General features: G+C 39.8%; 1 protein-coding gene and 1 non-coding gene across 2 annotated transcripts in view; both read left to right on the forward strand.

Moving 5' to 3' along the window:
* lrp8 (low density lipoprotein receptor-related protein 8, apolipoprotein e receptor) overlaps positions 1 to 21346 on the forward strand; it is a 148384-nt gene that overhangs the window by 92025 nt on the left and 35013 nt on the right. Inside the window, 5 exon segments of the mRNA XM_063891900.1 lie at positions 9137 to 9511; positions 12878 to 13000; positions 13679 to 13801; positions 16369 to 16488; positions 17304 to 17429. Of these exon segments, the coding sequence (XP_063747970.1) occupies positions 9137 to 9511; positions 12878 to 13000; positions 13679 to 13801; positions 16369 to 16488; positions 17304 to 17429 (867 nt within the window).
* Positions 6727 to 6799, forward strand: trnak-uuu (transfer RNA lysine (anticodon UUU)). Its single transcript has one exon. It is a non-coding gene; the product is annotated as a tRNA-Lys (tRNA).

Raw genomic sequence — 21346 nt, forward strand, 5'->3', positions numbered from 1 at the left:
CAAACCTAATGAGATCATGCACACCTAAATTAGAACAGGCACGGGGAGTTTCCCTTTGCCTCTCAATGCATCACATCTTCCTGTTAATAGAAACTACAAGATGCTTATCAAGAGGTTGAGTTCATTAAACCGTCTACAATTGAGGGAATGAATTTCCCAACACATTAATTCAAGTTTGTTTTTCCTGCGTCCTGGGAAAAGGTTGTTTTTCCTACACACTCTCGTAGTACCTTAATTGTATTTGTGCTAAACCAGCGCTAGCATCAGCTTAGCACAATCTCATTCAAGCAGGCTATTTTTGATCCTTGGAGAGCTATGAAAATGCTGTCAACAAGTGGCCAGTCAGTACACACTCATCACACACTTTCAGTGCTATGCTGGCGACAACAGAGAGGGGCGACCACAAACAGTGAGAAAGACAGCAATTAGAGAGGTTCCTGAGGGCCCAGGGGACCTGTTGCTCTTTTCCCATCAGCCTGAGCTGCTGTGTTACATTACATCAAGCTGCCGCCCGATCAATGCCCACCAGGGTTATGTTAGTTGGTGTTTTATAGCAGGGCAAAGAGGGGCGGAGGAGGGAGACATTGTGTGTGTGCTATGTGTTATTCCGTTAGGAAGTATAAAGAGGGGATTAAATAAAGTGGCACATGTTAAGTGTTTGTACATAAGGATACAATTATCTTTGTAGGAGTGCTTTCTACCTGGAGTAAACAACTTTAAGTAAACATAGTGTGACACAAACTGTACACACATGAACCCCACATCCCCTCATCCAGGTATCTACACATACAATATACTGTATAACCTGTTTAGTCCAGCTCGCTCTAGGGTCTAGAACATAGAAAAGTGTATCTAAATAAAAGGTACAGTACCGTATGAGTGGTTTTGCCTCTTTTATCATGCTTAAACCACATTTCCACTAGAAGAGTTGACTGCATAGACATAGAGTGGTAGCCTCTCGCCTCAGTTTCTCCCCATTATGTTCTCCTTCATTTATAATCCTTCGACTGCTCTCACTCTGTGCGTAGGTGTAATGTAATGGAGCTCCGGCACACAAACAGCCTCGCTGCGCACCCAGAGGCGTTTGCACTTGCTTCAAACTCAGGCAGACCGCTTTCTTCCAATGATAGCTTAAAGAACATTACTCACTCCTTTCACCCCCCAACACCCGTCCTTCCCCTGCACACATACACACTCACTCAAACATGCTCTCGGAATCCTGTAGAGATGACTGGTAAGCTGCTTGTGTTACTACTTCATTGCTCCTAACCTAAGGGGGATACAACTGAACATATAAAGTCAGAGAGGAAGTATCTTTCAAATGTGCACCTTTCCTGGCCAGTAACATATGAACACTACCATACTTCAGGCAAGGGAGTTTTTTAAAAGACTTCTCCAAAAGTGGATTTTAGTGAAGATTTGTTAAATTAGCCTCTTTGAAAGATCATTCTATATTTTTTATTGTGGGTAAATAAAAAGGCTATTATCTGCCAGGTACTGTACTGAAGCCTATCGTTGTTTTATATCATTATTCTGCATATCTGAAGTGATCAGTTTATCAAATCCTGACCAAAAAAATACAAATGATAAGTTGAGAAACCTCTGTGATATTTTTATTCGGGCTAATGACACAACGCTATCTTTAATAGTTACTATGTGTCTCTAGCTATAGTCATTGTTGTGAACACATTGTAAAATCGAAAAAGAAACATGATTTGAGCTTCAGAATGTGACCAACATGATGATAACAACCTTATCATGATGATCTCAGATGGTAATCATGTCATTACCATGAGTGGTAAAATGCAGGATTACATGTTCACTGTTGCAATGTAATCAGCGCATTAATTCACAATGACCTAATTTTAATGTATTCATGGATGTTCTACCTTACAATTATGGGAGTGAATGCAATTATTTTCCAGACAGGCATGCTGAATGTCCATGTATTTGTGTGGTGTGTGTGCACGGTCTAGGGGGATGGGGATACTGGTAAGATTTAACGACTGAGTGGAGCCACAAAGATGGAGTGATGCCCATGTCACACTCTACATGTAATGGCCTAAATGATATGAAATTTGAAATGTCTTTTGACCATTGGCATCCATGTCAAACACACGCCCACATGTATGTAGTGACACACAGGGACATTTATCACGCACATGCAGAGACACAATCTACTGTGATTGCTGCTAAGGCATTTAATATTCCAGTCTGAGCTGCTGTCAAATGGCATAGTGATTGAGCTATTGAAATATCCTGTTCTATTCAGGATACTGTGTGTGGTGGGGGGGGGGGGTGCAATCCCAATAGTCCCCGCTCATGATGAAGGTGGTTAAAAGAAATTCTCTCCCTGGTGTATATCAATCAAGTTGCACAGAGAGTTCGGTTTCGCAGTGAATTCTGTGCCATTTTTCTCTTCATCTATGCTGTCATTTTGCGTAGATTCCCTGGGCTTTCCTGCCACACTACATTGAGGTCTTATTTTCAGTGGCTTTCAAAACTCAGTTTGACAAATTTTTACTCTGAGAAATTACAATTTAAGAACAAAAGTCTCTATTTGGAATATGAAAACTGAATGTTGTATGGGTAATATTTTGTGTCGTTATTATTTGAGTGAAAAACTTGCATGCTGGGGTCAGAAAGAACAAAGGTGAAAAAGGTTGTATGAATCTACACTGCATTGAGCTTGATATTCACATTAGTTTGAGCTCTAAACAGATGAAGATATCTTAGTTCTCTGGACTGCATCAGCAGGCATAACTTTGAATCCTTGAGGACAAGGCTTTGTTTCTTTTTTAAGAAGTTAGTATATTTCACTGGTTAAAAAAAGACTGCATCATATCATGCAAGTTAACACACATAATTATTCCTGTATTACACATTTGTGCATCTATTGAATATGTTGTGTGTAATGGAGGGCAACTTATCTACATGTGGTATCATATTTCTCTCGTTCTTTCTTCACATTTTCTTACCAAATGAGATGACTGGCATGTTAAATGACAGTTTCCCACCAGTGTGCTGAACATGACGTGCCGGCTCTGTGCCTGTTAAACCCCATTTGGCTGTTGGAAAGTGATTTTTTCGAAGCTGCCTTCTGTTTGTCAGTCAGTGATGAATCTATTCTGAATTTCATCTCTCCTCACTGTCTATCTATTCCATTAGGAAAAGAAGATCACTTTTATGTTACAGCAAGTCGAAAAGCACAGGGCTTAGGGCCTGTGTGTGTGTGTGTGTGTGTGTGTGTGTGTGTGTGTGTGTGTGTGTGTGTGTGTGTGTGTGTGTGTGTGTGTGTGTGTGTGTGTGTGTGTGTGTGTGTGTGTGTGTGTGTGTGTGTGTGTGTGTGTGTGTGTGTGTGTGTGTGTGTGTGTGTGTGTGTGTGTGTGTGCGCGCGCGCTTCCTCCAGCGTCGATGCTTCAAAGGTCTAATGTAGCCAAAGCACTGATAAACACTGAGAGCCCTAGAGAGGGACTACATGTCAAGTTATCTATGTCTGCGCTTACACAGTCTCACACTCACACAAACTCAAGGCCCCTCTGGCTCTACTGCAGAATGTGTTGCATCAAAGTTATGATCTATAACGGCCTCTCCCCCCTCTATGGCTCCTGCTTAGTTCCTCGGTGTTCGGTCCCAACCAAAAGTGGTAGGCCTTCATTTTACTAGACCTTTGCAACACATAACCATCTTGTGTCAGTTGCCTGGATGTCAGCGCCTCTGGCACTTCCTCTAATGGTTTACTGTTTTAATGATTTCAGGGCTAATGGTGCTTGATACATAGCAAATGCTACATTAGCCAAATGTCCTAAAAATACTGACTCAATACATAAAGATGTATCTGAGCGCCGCCAGGATGAGGAGTGCAAGGAAATGATAGTCATTTCCACATTACTTTGGTAACACTTTATATGACTATAAAATGTGTTATCATGTACTATGACTATTGTTTTAAAGCATAATGAATATTTAGAAGTGCTTACAACTAAAGTCATACTTGTCATTAACAGGTCATAATAAATAAGTATGTTTTATAAAGGTTAAACAATTGGAGTCATTGAAAGTGTTACTTTTATGAATTTTAAATTGGCACTTTGTAAAAAAAATGTGCAGATACCTCTAAAAAAAGATGTCTTAAGTAGCTGCACACTGATTCTATCATAAACGTTTTTCCTGTTTATCTGCAGTATTTGTGGGGGAGGTGAAGTAGGTCATCCATCATTAGTGAGATCTTGAGAGCATGGTTGCCGTTAAGGAAACAACTCAGCATGGCACCATCAGTTTCAATTCATCAGTCAGTTACTGTGCATGAAAAGTATAGATGGAAAGAGAGATAGATATGGAGATTGTCATAAAGGGACCTAATGGACAAAAATAGTTAATAAATTGCCTAAATAATGCATCACAACCACACCTGTTTTGTATCTTTTTAATGCATGTGTTCTTTTGTTGCATTTAGCGCATTCGGATAACAGAAAGTCTGTTTTTTTCTGAGTGCATGACATTTTGCCTTTGTTTTTGCACAGGTGATTCTGCTTTATAAGGTTAGGGTTTCAAAAGAGAATACACTCTGCAAAGCGACAGGTCATGCACTAACACTGGTCTCAAATTACCTTCAAACTAGAAGGACTTTGAAGAACCCCCTCGGCCTAATACCTTGCTGAGCTTCATGTGAAAATAATGTCTGGAGGCACTGGGTACTCGTCCTGCACAGCCCTGATGAAAACAGGCTCTGAAGGGTCGGCTGTGGTTTGGGCTCGTATTTTTTTTTTTATAAATGGTGAATAATTGAACAGAAACTTTCCCTCCTTTTGGATTTTTTTTTCCCATCAATCGTCATGAATATAAATGATGATTTGTTTGCAATTACCCTTGTGTATCCGACAGTTCAAGGCATGCTGGACTCAACACATTTGTTTTTTATTGATGCTCTTGCGTGTAAGATAAGGCATACATATTGATATTGATGAGATGTACATGATACTCATCTGCTATATAGGGCTCATTAAGCATACTTTACACTAAAATGCCTTGAGCTGTTACTCTATCTGTTATTTTAGCTGATTGTAGAGTGGAAGTGTATCGGTTTCCGGTTAGATGCAGCCTTTTAAACTTTGTTGTGAAGGTCTGTGTGCAATTTCTATTTTTGATCATACACCTGGTGAACAAACGGTTGTGAAAAACACATGTATGTCGGGGAAATTGTGTTTATGCTTGTGCACAGGTGTACTTGTACCTACACACACCATGGCTGTGTGGCTGACATGTAAGAACAGAGTCTGATTGGATTCTACGCTCCAGAAACATTAAACCCAGCGATTTGAAGTGAGGCGTGTGTATGTGTTCCTACGCTTTGCATGTGTAGGAATACATGTTTGAGCACTATAATAGAACTAGTCAACGTGTATAATTGTTTGTGGCTTTTCAAGTGTTCAAGAAGATTATATATTTTATCTGTATGTGTGTGTTTGTGTGCATAGGCATTTGCTTTGGATGAGGCCATGCTGGAAGAGAGTTCAATTATCCTTCAGAACAAGGTCAATGAGCTGTGCCCCTATCTTTGCGCTCAATCTATTAGCTGTCCCCTGTAGGGTCTAGGTATGGATGGATGGATGGAAAGCTTCGACCCTGACTTAAACACAAACCCCCGCAGGTGGGGAAGGTTACTGCCAAGATGTAATCAGATTACTGATTACCTGTTTAAGTCTGTAATTGGTTGTTTATTCCATTGGATGGATGAGTTTAATTTATTGGAGGATTCCAGCCCAAATTAATCTCAACATGTATTTATTGGTTGAATTTAGTAGGATTTTGAGACCATTATAGCATGCAATAAAATGACAGAGTTTGTAATCCCACTATATCTAATCTATAACCTTTCGCATCTTACCATCTATCTTTTCCGCCGTTATCTGCTTTGAAATCTGCCCCTGCTTTTCCTGGGATGGGTCCCTTATGGTGTGAAAGGACATTTGTAATCTCATTCTATCAAAAGATCTACCGCCCTTTGTGCTTCTCTGAGCACCTGTATCCCTAAAACCGTTACCTTGTCTGTTTCTAAGGATTGGTTTTGGCCTCTGTTAATCGAGAGACTGCTTTTACTGACTGATGTGTGAAAGTCCTCTCTGCATGTGTCAGCTTTGAAGTAGCCAGGTGATAGGATCAAGGGATTGAAGTAACACACAGCTGAATCGAGCTTATACACTGTTGGGAGTCCCTGAAAAACGCTATATAACAGAACAGTTTTGAGTCTCATACATGTCAAATATTGTATTTTAGTTTAATAATATAAGTAATTCATAAAAACGAATAATGTGAATTTGCTTTTGTGAAAGTATGCTTTCTGGATTACCTTAAAGGAGAAATAAAAGGGAAATTCCTTTTTGTCCAGCACAAACAGCACTCATTTTACAGATATTGTAATAATAGCCAATAGAAGAATTTAAAGGCCTGAAATATCTGGTTCAGTGGACCCACAGAAAAAGAAAAAAAAAGTGTACTGCAGGTGGCATTTTCTTCTCTGAAAACCAAAATCTACAGGTTTATGGTATCATATAGTTACACAATGAGCCATTACCAATACCAGTGATCATAGATACAGCACACAACAATGGTTTTCTATACAACAATGATAATTAAAACAATCTGTAACACATTATATGTTATAAACTTTGTTGTAATTTAAATAAGTGCTTTTAGCGATAATTAGCCCTGAATCCTTGGTAGGAAGCCTGGGTAGCTCAGTCGGTAGAGCATCAGACTTTTAATCTGAGGGCTCAGGGTTCAAGTCCCTGTTCAGGCGATAAGTCTAATGTCACCTCCACCTGCTGTGATGCCCTTGAGCAAGGCACCGGACACCTCCATTCCCCCCTCCCCATTGCTCCCCGGGCGCTGCACAATAGCTGCCCACTGCTCCTAGTACTAGGATGGGTTAAATGCAGAGGACCAATTTCACTGTGTGTGCATGTATGTGACAAATAAAGAGGGTTTCATCCTCAGTCTATCTATCTATTGGTAAAGGGTCAGGTGTAAACTCATAAATTACTCCTATCTGGTTTGGTTATTAAAACATAATAACAATTATTCATCAGAAACTCATATTAACATCGATACAAAGTGCTATTGTACAAAAAGCAGAATCCTATCCCGATATGAACTTTGTTTACCTATGTTTGGTAAACTAAAACTATGTTGCTGTTTTTTGTCACCATATTGACCAGGCTTCAATATTTTGTTATCAGCATGACAGGCACACATTAGGTAGTTTAAATGTATTGGGATCTAGGGATTGGGGAAGAACCTATAGAGTATGCCCTCCCAAACCTCCTGTAGGATTGTGTGAAGGACTGGGTTTAATACCGCCTGTGTTTTAGTGAATTTCAATCCCAAGCTAAATCCGTTTTATTTTATCCATGGGACACAAATTCAATGTATGTAAGCCCTCTGCTCTATTCCTGTAGGGAAAATAAAGCTGTTGAAAGTAAACTATCTGTTTTGTAGCTCAGTATCCCAGTGGGAACCATACTAACAAGTTTCTTAGTACAGCCTTAACAGTTTACAGCCAACACACCTGGTTGACCAAGCTCTCTGCCTTAATGAAAAACTCTTAAAAGCATAAAGCAACAACAGTGTTTAGTCTAACTACCAGCACCTCATCACCCTCTGGAATAAAGCAACATGTTTTTATGAGTTTCATAAACCAAAAGCCTCTGGCTCTTTGTACAGAAAGTTTAAAAAATAATCACTTTTTATCTTTACCCGCTATTTGTTTGCACAAAAACCCTACGTGACCCCCAAACCACCTGAGCTTCTGCTGGGATGCTGCTGATGTTGTTTATGTGCTTATGTTAATTAAATTACTTAGGTTTGAGTGGGGATGATTAGCATGCTAGCAGTAATAGCTAGCAGGGAATCCAATAGCCCATTATCATAATGAGTCCCTCTGGCGCGGTGTGTGGGTAGGTGGAGGAGAAAGAAAGTGAAGCGCTTATGTTTGTTGCCCAGATATGAGTAACATCAAAGGACAGGTGTTTTTTAAGCATAATACATGATTTAAATTGATTTGTCCAACCTGGCTGCAATTAGATACTGTCACTGCTTGGATGTGGCAGAGAGGAAACGTGCAGTTTGCCAGTAAAACTAAACAACACACCTAGATGCAAGAAAGGTTAAACCAAATTCCTCTCATTCCCCTTTAAAACATTTCACGGAACTCTTCTGAGTATGAGGAGAAACAAACAAGAAATAAACTCATGCACAGGCAATCATACCCCGTCTCTAATGGTATGTCTGTACAAACATTTCACACACACACACACACACACATACACACACGCACACACTCACTTGTGGAGGAGGGTTCTGCACTGCGGCAGGCATCTGCAGCTGTGCCTACACTTTGCTCATTACACACCTGCTTTCTCATTCTGGACTTCTGCTGCACATACGCTCTCGACCTTGTGCTTAATATGGTACAATGCAGAGTTCTTGTTTTGGGTTTCAGTTCAAAATCAGTTGCAATTTATGTTAAAAGGGTAAGGAATTTGTTGTTGCAGTTAAGACAGTTCTTTTCATTTAATAACGTTTTTCATTTTTTATTGGATTTTTCCCCTGACTCTATCTGGTTGTACATCTGTTACTGCATATTGTCTGTCTGCTATGCTTTTTACTGTCTAACTTCCAAGCCCTGTGTGCTTTAAAAAGATGCTCCACAGCACCATGCAGAGTCACTAGTTTATCTTTAGATCTTACTCCTTATTTTACTCTCAACATGAAGCCAAAGCCCCAGAGAAAATAAGGAACATCTCTATTTGCCTCTTAGTTTTTGCTAAATCTTTCTTTCACATCGCCAGATAACAGAGAAAATAATTATTTCAGCACACATTCCTACTCCCCCACAGAGTTGGAATATATGCAGTGTTAAGTTACAGTATATCTGTCCACTGACTCACATTTTCTCTCATCTACTCCCATGCCCATGTCTGCTTCCAAAATAAGTTTAAGTGGACGTTGTTTTATGGCGGCTCAATCAAGTTTGAGGGAATAATGAGATTTATAGTACATTTTATATAATCTTTTATGTCTCTCTAAATAATTATCTCCTGTTTTTTTCCATCCACCTGTCCCATTCTTCCCCTAGATGCCAAGGCTTGCCCCTCCAAAGATTTCCAGTGCCGTAATGGGAAGTGCGTGGCACCAATCTTTGTGTGTGATGGCGACGACGACTGCGGGGACTCCAGCGATGAGGAGAAATGCACAGCTCCCACCTGCGGCCAGCACGAGTTCCGCTGCAATGACTCCGAGTGCATCCCCACCCTGTGGAGCTGCGACGGAGACCCAGACTGCAAGGACAAGTCAGACGAGTCCATGGAGCGCTGCAGCCGGAGGACGGAACCCCAGAAACCTCGCTGCCCGGTGGGAGAGTTCCAGTGTGGGAGCGGGGAGTGTGTCCACATGAACTGGAAGTGTGATGGAGATGCAGACTGCAAGGATAAATCAGATGAAGCAAACTGTGGTAGGTCATCTGTGGATATGTTGTATTGATGTGTATGGAATAATGAGTAGTTGGATAAATGAGTAAATAGGCTTCTTAAGGATAATGCTGCTTTCGTTTGAACTTTAATCAGGATAAACCCTCTCATTCTAATAAATCCTATCACCCAATAGCATAACCCCTTACATTGAAAACCAATGTATTGTTTTCCAAACACTAAAGAAAAAAAACAATGAGTAAATAAAACCAACATGTCTTAAAAAAAAAAAAAAATCTGAAACAACTCCATGTATCTTTTTTAAGTCCAGTCATGTACCTTGACCTCTCCACACATGCTCACGGATGCAGTTTTGCCATGCATTTACATTGACAGTGTTCGTTGTAATGAGTATGTCATATGATCACTATGGTTCTTTTAGGTAATCGTTTCTATGACACTATGGCTTCTGTCAGTACTTGTTTGGAGGGTTGATTGTTTTGTTTTCATTCATTTAAAAGTTAATATAAAAGTTAATTTCACCTTTAGGCTTTAATGAAGGCAATTAATGCATGCCATCAGTGATGCATGTTGTGGAACAATGGTTGTGTGTGACTACTGAAGGCATTTACATCAAAGGCTGACATGTCATGTGTCGTGAACAAAGAAAGTCATGTTGTGCCACCAAATGTTTGACGAAAGATCAAGGCTTCAACTTTATAATGATGCTCCATGATGAGTTTGTTGCTCAACTATGTGATCTGTGGAAGCAGAAGGAGAAAGTGTGTGTGTGTGTGTGTGTGTGTGTGTGTGTGTGTGTGTGTGTGTGTGTGTGTGTGTGTGTGTGTGTGTGTGTGTGTGTGTGTGTGTGTGTGTGTGTGTGTGTGTGTGTGTGTGTGTGTGTGTGTGTGTGTGTGTGTGTGTGTGTGTGTGTGTGTGTGTGTGTGTGTGTGTGTGGTGTGAGGGTCCTTCGTGAAGTGAGACCCCCATCTGGTGTGCTCTTCACACACCCACCCACCACTTAGGGAGATGACAGCAGCATTGCACATACGACATGAGACAAGCACACTAACGCACAAACACACACAATCAAACACACAGACACATGTTGATACCTGTGCTCACAACTACAGTCACAGACAGCAGATTTTCATGCACACGCAAATAATGAAATAATAATGCAATCATGGAAGGTTGGAAGAGCACTCATATAGGCACTCCAGTCTGCTGTAGTCACTTCATAAGTCAAATACCATGCAGCAAGAGACACTGAAAAAGTATAGACCACTGTACATACAGTGTAAAAGTGATCTTTAAAACCATGCCATCTCTCAATCATTATATTTCAGGTTTAAACGACTTTGTAGGTATGCACTGCATGAAGGGATAGGTTTGGATTTGAATAACCTATGAAAACCAAATGCAAATGAGCATCATAGTCTATGGGGAAGATATCTACATTTAAACTTACCTGGTCATTATTTTCCTGCTTTCAGTCCATCCTTTCTTAATAATAAAATATGAATGTTTTATTCCAGTATGCTCATTTTAATTATAGTAGTCTTTCCTGGTTATTAGCTGGTTATTCTTGGTTCTACCTATTGTCAAAGATGAATTTGATGAATGAGTATTAATTAGTTTCCTGAAATAGCTCATCTTCTCAAGGGTTTCTTTTTCCCCTTAGAGGTGTCTCCCTTTTGGTTCTCACAGGACCTTGAAATAATTGCAAAAATTGTGACTTTAAAGGAAAACAAAGGCTTTTACGACCAATTTGCAGTTTAATTATTTTAAAAACAAAACTGTACTCAATTGGTTAGCTACTCAGATGTAATTCAAATTTAGGTTTATGGTTAAGGACTTTATTTGGGAGGAATGCCAATAAAGAAAATACACATTAAATGAAATAGACAAAACTTACTTAAATAATGAAGACTTCTAAGTCGACTTGCCTTGCCATCATGTGCATAACTATCTCAAGGTGTCGAATGAGATGTGATGAGACAGGAGCTTTGTGTACTATATGTGTTTGATATGGCGCGCTTGCTCATCTCATTGTGAATAAAAGTGGGCGGTAGGAGCTTTGCGTGAAACAAGATGTAATAGATTTAGATGTCGGGCTGATGGAAATGAGAAAGCAGAGCTCAGCGTTGGGAGGTGCAACATTTCAATGTAAATTAGAAATGTGAGAATCATTGCATGTCTCCATTTGGTTCTTCCCTCCTCTATTCCATCAAACTTTGCTCATTCCCACGGACCTGTCCCCTGGTTATTATCTCCCATCTTATTTGAAACATCCGTCTCAATAATCTTGTGTTATTTCACGACGTGCTGAGACAAGTGACGTCGAGGAGGGTGGCAGGAGGTTAATGTAAATCAGAAATGCTCAAATCGTATCGCTGCTTAGTTCTCTCCTTTCACTCCTGCAAGCATTTGTGAAGATGGCAGTCAATTTTAGTATCTGTTCATCTTGGAGATTCATCATAAGTTGAATTCAGATCCCAATCATTTGGCAGGAAGAACCAGCACATGTAATGATGGCATAGGATAATTTCCGCCATTATCTTATTCTAATAAGTCTGCCCCTTCTGTGTGTTCATGATGAGTGCAAATGCTAGCTGCTTACATGCATTTCAGTTTGGTCCAGTGATGTGTACATTTGTGGAACTGTGCTCCCTTAGTGTTAAACAGTGTGTGTGTCTGTGTTTCCAACCCATATTTACTGATATAGTGCTTGTGCGCCACGCTGTTTTGTGGTATCCACAGCCATTGATTATGTCTTCCTACATTCTCTTGGCAGAGCAAGTCTAACACACAAAACATGAATAATTAAACAGCCAGTTAAAAAGACGAATGAGTTGAATAAACCTGCCCTCGCTGTTAGAGCAAGCTCAAACAAATGCCCCTACACACTTGCACAAACACACACACACACACGCTTAATGCGTAGATGTGGGTTTTCATCGGCTGGTAAAGCAATACCTGCCTGCTTATTATTTCCATCGGGGTTTTATCTGTGCAGGTATTTGTGTGACTGATTACTTTCCGATTGGGATGCACTCCAGGTGGGCTTAATAAACAAAGTAAAACAGATAGTGTGCACACGCACAAATGCACACACCCATGCACATGCACATCTTTATAGATACCGATGAGGGAGAGATATGATGAAACGATTGGTGTGTGTGTGTGTGTGTGTGTGTGTGTGTGTGTGTGTGTGTGTGTGTGTGTGTGTGTGTGTGATTCTTCTCCATCAGTGACTCTTTGTTGTGTTAGTTTTTACATCTTCTCATAATGAGATCTTACTGCTAATCCCGGTATTTGCAACACCAAAAAATTACGAGTTTACTGTAATTGTACTGTAACAGGAAATTCTATTCTAATTTTTGTTGTGTTTGGTTTGTGTCCCGCAGCCCTGCTCACATGTCGTCCTGATGAGTTCCAGTGCGGCGATGGATCCTGCATCCACGGCACCAAACAGTGTAATAAAGTTCACGACTGTCCAGACTACAGTGATGAAGCTGGCTGTGTCAACAGTAAGTGTCAGATGAGTAAGAGCCGTTGAACAATAACTAAACAGCTATATTTAATACATTTTTACTTAAAGTATATTCTATAACGCAGAAGGTCAGGTGTCTGTATGTTCATCTGAATGTTGTAATAAGATTCATATTCCGTGAGCAAAGTGAGAGAGAGAGATCTCAGCATTTTTCACTGCCTTTTTGTCATACTTGATTCCCCCAACAAAGCTATTTACAACTCTGATACTACCAACAAGGCTCACAGGGGATATAGTAGCACAGATGGCTGAAATTGGCTGCACTAGTGAAATCTGACCTTTCTGGAAACTGCTTAAAGAAGTAAGTTCTGTGCTACTAACTCAACCAGAACATAGAGGAAAGAAAGTGTTAGAGGCTTAATGTCAAATGAAATTACAGCTATGTTTTACTGCATATGGTGTAAGCATGACCTTGAGCTTACAGATTATAAAACAGAATAGTTGTCAGGAATATTGATCTTGAAGCCAATGTTTGAAGTCCAGCTGAAGTGTGTATTTTACTCTTTATAATTCACCTGTACATTTGTGTATAAGAAGCTGTCATGTACCGTACCACTGTGTCTGTTTGTGTTCAACAGTGTCACCAATTTGAATGTTATACATGGCATGTTAAATTTAAACCCTGATCCCTAACTTTGCTGTGTCCTCTTCACAGTTACAAAGTGTGACGGGCAGAAAAAGTTCCGCTGTAAGAACGGGGAGTGTATTGACAGCAGCAAGGTGTGTGACAATGTGAAAGACTGCAAGGACTGGTCTGATGAACCCATGAAGGAGTGTGGTAAGATGATTATCCTCCATTTCTCTTCATACACACACACCTTTATCTAGCAAAGGAAGATCTGACTAATTTGAATAATTTGAGTCACTTACAAAAGAAACAACCCTCTTTTGAAGTATGAGAACCTCTTAGTAATGATAGAGAATACAAATGTTTTGGCATCCTGGGTACACACATAGTCAACACACACACACACACACACACACACACACACACACACACACACACACACACACACACACACACACACACACACACACACACACCAAGGAACTCATTAGATCTCTCACCACCTCAGGCAAGCATGGGTGTACATACTCACTGGTGCAACAGCATTGATGCACACCCTCATCAACTGCTTCTGATGTGGGTGGTCACTCTTCTCAGCAAAAGAAGCTTCATTTGATCAAGGCAGGGTAAATCCGGACATTTCTCAACTGCCTTGTTACGATCAAAGAGCTGAGCCAATCTGCCCTCTAGTGCGTTCTAATCCAGGGAAACGTGATCTGACTACATCACCCATAAGAAACTACATGGATTATCCACACACCATTGATAATTACCACTTAGCGGGCTTCAGTCACGGATCTCACATCACAAGCAGTGCAGTCCAGCTGCTAACAGAGTGAGGCAGATGAGAAAAACATACCTGTTAATAGAATGTATATAACTTGCACTCAAGTATTCACAGAGGCTGTAGACTCTAGATATTGCTCAAGGGGATCAAGCCGATCATCACCATAGGTATAATATGATACTGTATGTGAGTGTGCTGCTCTTTCAGCTAGCTCTGATCTCGTGGCGGAAAGTAATAGACTGTAATGAGATTGACCAGTAACTGTACCATTAACTTCAAACATCTTTTTTCAGGGTGTTTAAGTGCAAACCTGCACCCCCCTTCTTTTAGCTGTAACTTACAAAATGCCATTACATCAAACATGGGAAATAACCACATTTTAAATGTCTTCAAAATAGCATATTATTTGCCTAAACACATTTTGAGTGTCTTTAAGGTCTAAAATGGGTTTTGAATGCATTGCCTACTCTAAATATTTTGTTCACGTCAGTGTTTACTTGCTAAAAATCTCCTACTTCCCTGCATTTGATGGCACATTGCTGCATGTGTAGTTGCATTATCACTGCCAACTGTCAATCAGTGAAGTAGCATAGAACCGAAAGCAGGATGTGAAGCTGGTGCTTGCATGATCTAAACCTAACAGACCCGCACATAAATATAACCGTATTTCCACAAGATTTTGGAGCTCTACAGCAGTGATCAGTTACCATTTAGCCGCATCATTAGCTTAAGGGATGTTCACTCATATTAGGCCATACAGAATGGCTCAGCTCATCCCAAATGATTTAGATGAAGTTGAGGTTAAGGCCCTGTGCAGGCCTGTAAAGTTTTCCTCACCAAACACCTATTCAGTTGACTCTGGAATTGTCTTGAATGTAACTTTTAATTTATGAAGATTTCCCTTGAAGGGGAACTTCAAAGATTTCAGATTTTTATTAGGTTAGTGAAATATTGTCATTGGAGTACTACTCATCTCAAAAAACGTTTTTCCAATTTCTGAAAAAAGGCAGAGACTGATCACATCAGGTTTAATTTTTGTGCTTGAAAATAAGTTGATATACAGTATTGACAGTGTCCGTATATTTGAAGCCTAAAGGGCTGTAGATAGATAAAAAAAATAATCAGTTGAAAAAGGTTTTGTTATAATTATTAACTGACTGTACTTCAAAAACAAACTCATTTTTTGTTAAATTTCTCTCAAAGTCAAACCCTCTTTTTCATTCTCGGTTTCCCTCTGTTCTTGCATTCTCTCTCGTTTTTTTGTCTCTTTCTGTCTCACAGATGAACCTGTAGCCTTAAAGCTTTAATCTGTAATGCACACCGGTAATGAAGTGCCAGCTTCAGCCTTCTACAGTGATCTCTTTCTACTCCCTTAAGGGTATTTTAAAGACAAACTAATATAATGGAGCTGCAGAAACAGATACAAAATGAAGGTTTTTCCCTTTTAAAATTCATAAAAGGATGAATAAAAAGGAGGCACTGAAATGAGAGGATGAAGGTCAGCATTTAACAATAGGCCTCATAGTGGAGTGGCACCTGGTACATGTGGCCAAGCTCGCTGTTGGAGTATGGATTGATTCCAGTTGCATTTGGCTGAGACTGTGCCTGTACACAGACACACAAGCATTCCAATGAATATACTGTACACACACGCACGCACACACACACATACACAGACTTACCCCCTTTGTTTTCTACTGCTGTTAAGCTCAATGTGTTCCCTATTTTAATGGAGTTTTAATGTGCAACTTGAAACACTTGACAGGACAAACTTATCTTTACTGGCAGGATGATCAAAACTATGAACACAGACACACTTTGGTGTTTCTCTTTCTGTCCAACTATTTCTCTATGATTCATCCAGGCTGAATTTCTGTCCAAAAGACTGCTGGAATCATTTTATCGATATTCAACTCTTCTTTGCTTCCCTCCCCTCCTGGTCCCTCTCTCTTTTTCTATCCCTCCTCCCACCGCTCCCCCCTCTGTGCAGGCCTGAATGAGTGCACAGACAACAACGGCGGCTGCTCCCACATCTGCAAGGACCGAAAAATTGGTTACGAGTGTGACTGTCCCTCTGGGTACAAACTCTTGGACAAAAAGACATGTGGAGGTGAAGAAAATATAAGATTTGAAATGAAATGACCACCTTAATGACCATTAATGCATCACTGTTGTCTGGGCTGGTGTGATCTATGCAAATGTTCCACCCTCTGTTTCATTTGACAGTTTCACAGGGTTTAAACTCAGCTATTTCTCATTATGGAACTGCTGCAAAAACGGCATTTAAATAATGGGAAAAGCTCATACATTCTCAATTTCTCTAAAAGTCAGATTTTAGTATTTTCAGGTCTCTTTAGTTTAATTACACTAATAAGATAATACACATATTGCCTATAGGAAAGCTTCAAAGTTGCCAAACAGAGATTTGTTTTTCTTTGTTGTAGTTTCCCCTCCTTCATGTCCTGTTGCTAAGCTTGACTAAACACATCCTGATTCCTGATCTCAATGAGATCAAATTGTTATTGATCGTCTCACCCTGCTGTGGGTTTGCTTTCAAACAAGCTATTTCCCAAAATGTTAGCCAGTCGTGCATTGGTTTTATTTAGTTAAGGTGTTTAAGTGTATAATCCTGTGACAGTTTGTCCTGAATAGAGAAGCAAGGACAATGTACCGGTGCAGTTGACAGGGAAAAGTTTAGTTCAGGAAAGCACAAGAAATATCCCTGTCTTGATCATGCCTTTAAAAGCGATGATGGACTCGGTTCATATCCATGCAAATTAAATGTACTTTTCATATAATTTAAGGTCTAATCATGTATGTTAACACTCTTGCATAGAATAATATAAATCCTCCATTTGAAGAATCAAAGTATTCATTGGAAATGAACAACCTTTACAATCAGATTCCTCACATGTTTCTCCACAGATATAGATGAATGTGAGAACCCGGACGCCTGCAGTCAGATTTGCATCAACTACAAAGGAGATTATAAGTGTGAATGCTACGAAGGCTACGAGATGGACCCTGCCTCCAAAACCTGCAAGGCCGTTGGTGAGCCCTTTGTCAAACACACACACACACACACACACACACACACACACACACACACACACACACACACACACACACACACACACACACACATACACACATACACATACACATACACATACACATACACACACACACACACACACACACACACTTATTCAGGTTAACACCCACACCTTCAAAGATGGACATTCTCACAAACACACTGACATGGGCACACATGTACACAAAGAGAATCACACGTCAAAATCAGCCCTTATATACACACCAATTACTCGCCAGCTCCATCACCTATAGCTACAGAGGCACATCCCACACTATTCTCACACTGTGGGATATTGTGAAAAGGGAAGCTCGCTTTGTATGCAGGCCTTGCAGAGCAATCTGTGCAAAGATAAATATTTGCCACCTTTTTCTGCAGTCCTCACTAATGAAAAGTTTGCAGCCAGCTGCTTCTGCTCCCTCTGGAGTGTCAAGGAGCATGTTCTGTGGGTAGAGATCCTGCCCGCACACTAAGCAGGGTCTGAACCCCTCTTTGGCCTGGGTAAACACTCCAAGTAGTGGTTTGAATAGAGATAAAATATTGTCCTTTAAGCTAAACCAGGCAAGGTTGTTCTTCAAAATCGGTCCAGTGAAGATCCTCTTTAGATCTACATGTACACCTACGACCAAACAAGCTCCACGTTGTAAGTCAACAATCATTAGAACAATTGCAACACTCCTGCTACCGATTACAAACTAGAGCTCTGATATTTACTGATGTTTTGATAAATTATACTTATATTTTTAAATCTATGTGTAGCTGAGCTGAAAGAACAATTTCAGTGCTATTGGGCAACATCAGATAATTCTTCTTTGAAAATTGAAGGGTGGCTGAATAGATACGTATACGTCAAAATATATATTTAGTACATCCTCAGTGCTTTTTCAATGTTATAATTTTACAGCAAACATAAACTTGCCCTGGCAGTTTGAATGCCTTGCGACCACCAATTTACTTGAAGTGGGAATGGAATCATTAACTGATCAAGTTACACAGTAAATTAACTTTTTTTTGGGACAAGAGGGAGAAAAGAGTGTTACCAGTGATTACCACCATCGGTCTTAGGTTGAGTCATTATGGGATCAAGTGGTCTGGTAATGAGAGAGATTAGTGCAGAAAACAGGTTCTCACTCTTAAGTTAAGTGGCATAAAAACCACCATTGATTGCTTCATGCTTCTATGTGTGAATCTGTATTGCTCTTAGGCAGTACAAACAGTCCTTTCAAAGCCAAGACATTTGTCAGTCAAGAGGAAAGGCATGAAGAAGATAAAAAGATGGATGGGTGGATGGATGGATGGTGGATGGATGGATGGATGGATGGATGGATGGATTGTTGGAATGTCTTTCTGCTCATTGAAATTATGTTGGGATTGATAATGACACACGTCATAGCATGTTGAAGCAGACAGCCTCAACATTAAAATGTGACAGGATTATTGAGGTTTCTGAAGAGGCACAAATATAGATGGGAACATAAATGAGGAGATGTTTGCTTCGTGAAGCTGACATAATGTGGACATAATGAAGCCGGATTTGCCTGTGAACTCATTCCTAGATGCAAGTATGCCCACATTCACAGACATTAACATAGATGAACACTTTGAGATTCTGTTCACACAAATGAGCACATAGTTATTTTGAGTAGTCGGGTGATGGTTCATGCACAAACACTGCCCAGGAGGAGTGTGACATTCTGTGATAAGATGTGACACGTGCCCAGTGCCAATACCATTTGCACTCATTGAAGTTCACGTTTTTTCTATCTCGGAGGCACACAGAAAAACACTATGTCGTACTCAGTTTAAATGCAATGGCATATATTTACACTTTTTTTAATGCATTTTCCAATTGTGTTTGTTGTAGTTGGTGCAAGTTGAGCCTGTGTAGATAATTGAATAAGATAACCTTTACTCTTTGCATTCTCCAATGTACAAAGAATGCATTTACACATGGTTTCAGGCTCTGCAGATTAATAGTAATACGCAACGCTAGCAATGCTAATTAAATTTAAAGTACCAGATCTGTTCCCTCTCCTCAGCTGGTATTTGTGAATGTGTGTGTGGTTGTCTTAGTACATGGCAGCGTCCATAAAGTCCCTTGAAGAAGGACTTGCTCTACACTAATTACACTCATTGTTTTTTGTGTTTACACGTTATGGTTTTCATGCCACACCCGAGTCATCAACTTCAGCTATGTATTACAGTATGGTTAGGACAGAGCTACACAGAGTGTCGGAGTTTACAGAAAGTATCAGAGGGATGGATCCTCACAGGCAGCAGTTTCTTGACCAGTGTAGTCTTCTCTCATACATAAATTAGAGTTGAAGCCAAATTGAATTTGACAGGGCCTAGACCGAGAAGGAGAGGAATGAAAATATGAATGCACATAGTAAACATAAAGTGAAATAACACCTCGACCCCATTGCTTAACATATAACAAGTATGTCACAACTGATCACTCAACACAAAAAGAATTACTGCAGCATGAATTCTAGAGATGATATTTAGCCAGTGTCCAATTTTATTTTTATTTTTTAATCAGGCTTAATAAAATAAAGCAGTTTGACTAAAGAGGTTCTTTATGCTAATAATCATATCGTTTATAATCTCATAATTTGAATAAAATGTTTGCAGGGTTGCTAAAAACCGGGAAAAAAACACAACAGAATGGCTTTCGCACTAAAGAACTACTTGCACTACCGTCAAACTGTGTTGATTGTGTCTAACATATGTATATATTACTTAGTTTTTGTTTTGTATACCCCTTTTTACCCACCCTTTTTTTCTAGGCTCTTATCTTTTTATGTTATATGTTCTTTTATATTTGCACTGTGGGACTGCCAGAAACGGTATTTCAATGTTCTTTATGTATAACACATGTGGAAACTTTGACAATAAAGTGGACTTTGACTTTGACTTTCTTAACTAGCATTCTTATGAGTAAACGATGCAATTGACAAGTTATTCTAAGAACTTTAGCATCCTACAAATTCAACAGCAGTTGTTTTGGGGGTAAATGTTGAATATTTTATGAACGCAGTTAACTTTCTTAAATGTTTTCAAATAAAAGTTTCCAAATGTTCAGGCAGGAGTGAAGATAAGGATGAAAAAGTTATGACTGCATGAAAACAATACAGGTACACACACACACTGGTTGATAAAAGCAGGGCGCGCTGTCACAACGATGCTCAGGAAATGTACAAACTGCCTGTGGACTAAAACTCTTCCTTTTCTGTTTTTGCGCTTGTTTCCTTGTCTTGTTCCTTGTTCTCTCATCTACAGTGTACTGCGGGTTTAACCACAGTGCCAAGAGCAGTTTTTACCACACATGACAGTTTGAGCACACACTTTTCAAAACTGCATTTAAAGCAGTGGTCAGATTTACCCCATCATCAAATTATTTTGCCATGGGACCCAAGACATTGTGGAACACTGTCAAACCTCATCTCAGAAGTTTTTCCTGCAGTGTTTTGCTTTTTAATAGGCAAGCTCAAAACAATGTATTCTGTCTTCCTTCAGGAAAGTTGGTAATGATAACAGAAATACAAATTTGATATGTATTGATACAAGTCTTTCTGTTATTCTTTTAATGACCTATCATGTTTTATAATGGTCACCAAAAACCCCAACAACATTTATCTTTTGAATACTCTGGCGATCCACCACATATAACGAAGGGTTGCTTTGTCAGGAGGAATGCTAGCAAGGTGGATGACTTTTGACTGAAGGTTCATTTCTCTCCCTGCTGCAGCATATATTCATCATTATATAGCAAGCTCTACATGTTTTAATGCGCATGGCTGACCTAGACATGTGTGTCTACTCCCAGACGTAACATCATCCTAATAACCTCATCCAGCGTTGGCCTGTTCAC

This window comes from Eleginops maclovinus, chromosome 9 (genome assembly GCF_036324505.1).
Source record: "Eleginops maclovinus isolate JMC-PN-2008 ecotype Puerto Natales chromosome 9, JC_Emac_rtc_rv5, whole genome shotgun sequence".
Lineage (NCBI taxonomy): Eukaryota > Metazoa > Chordata > Actinopteri > Perciformes > Eleginopidae > Eleginops > Eleginops maclovinus.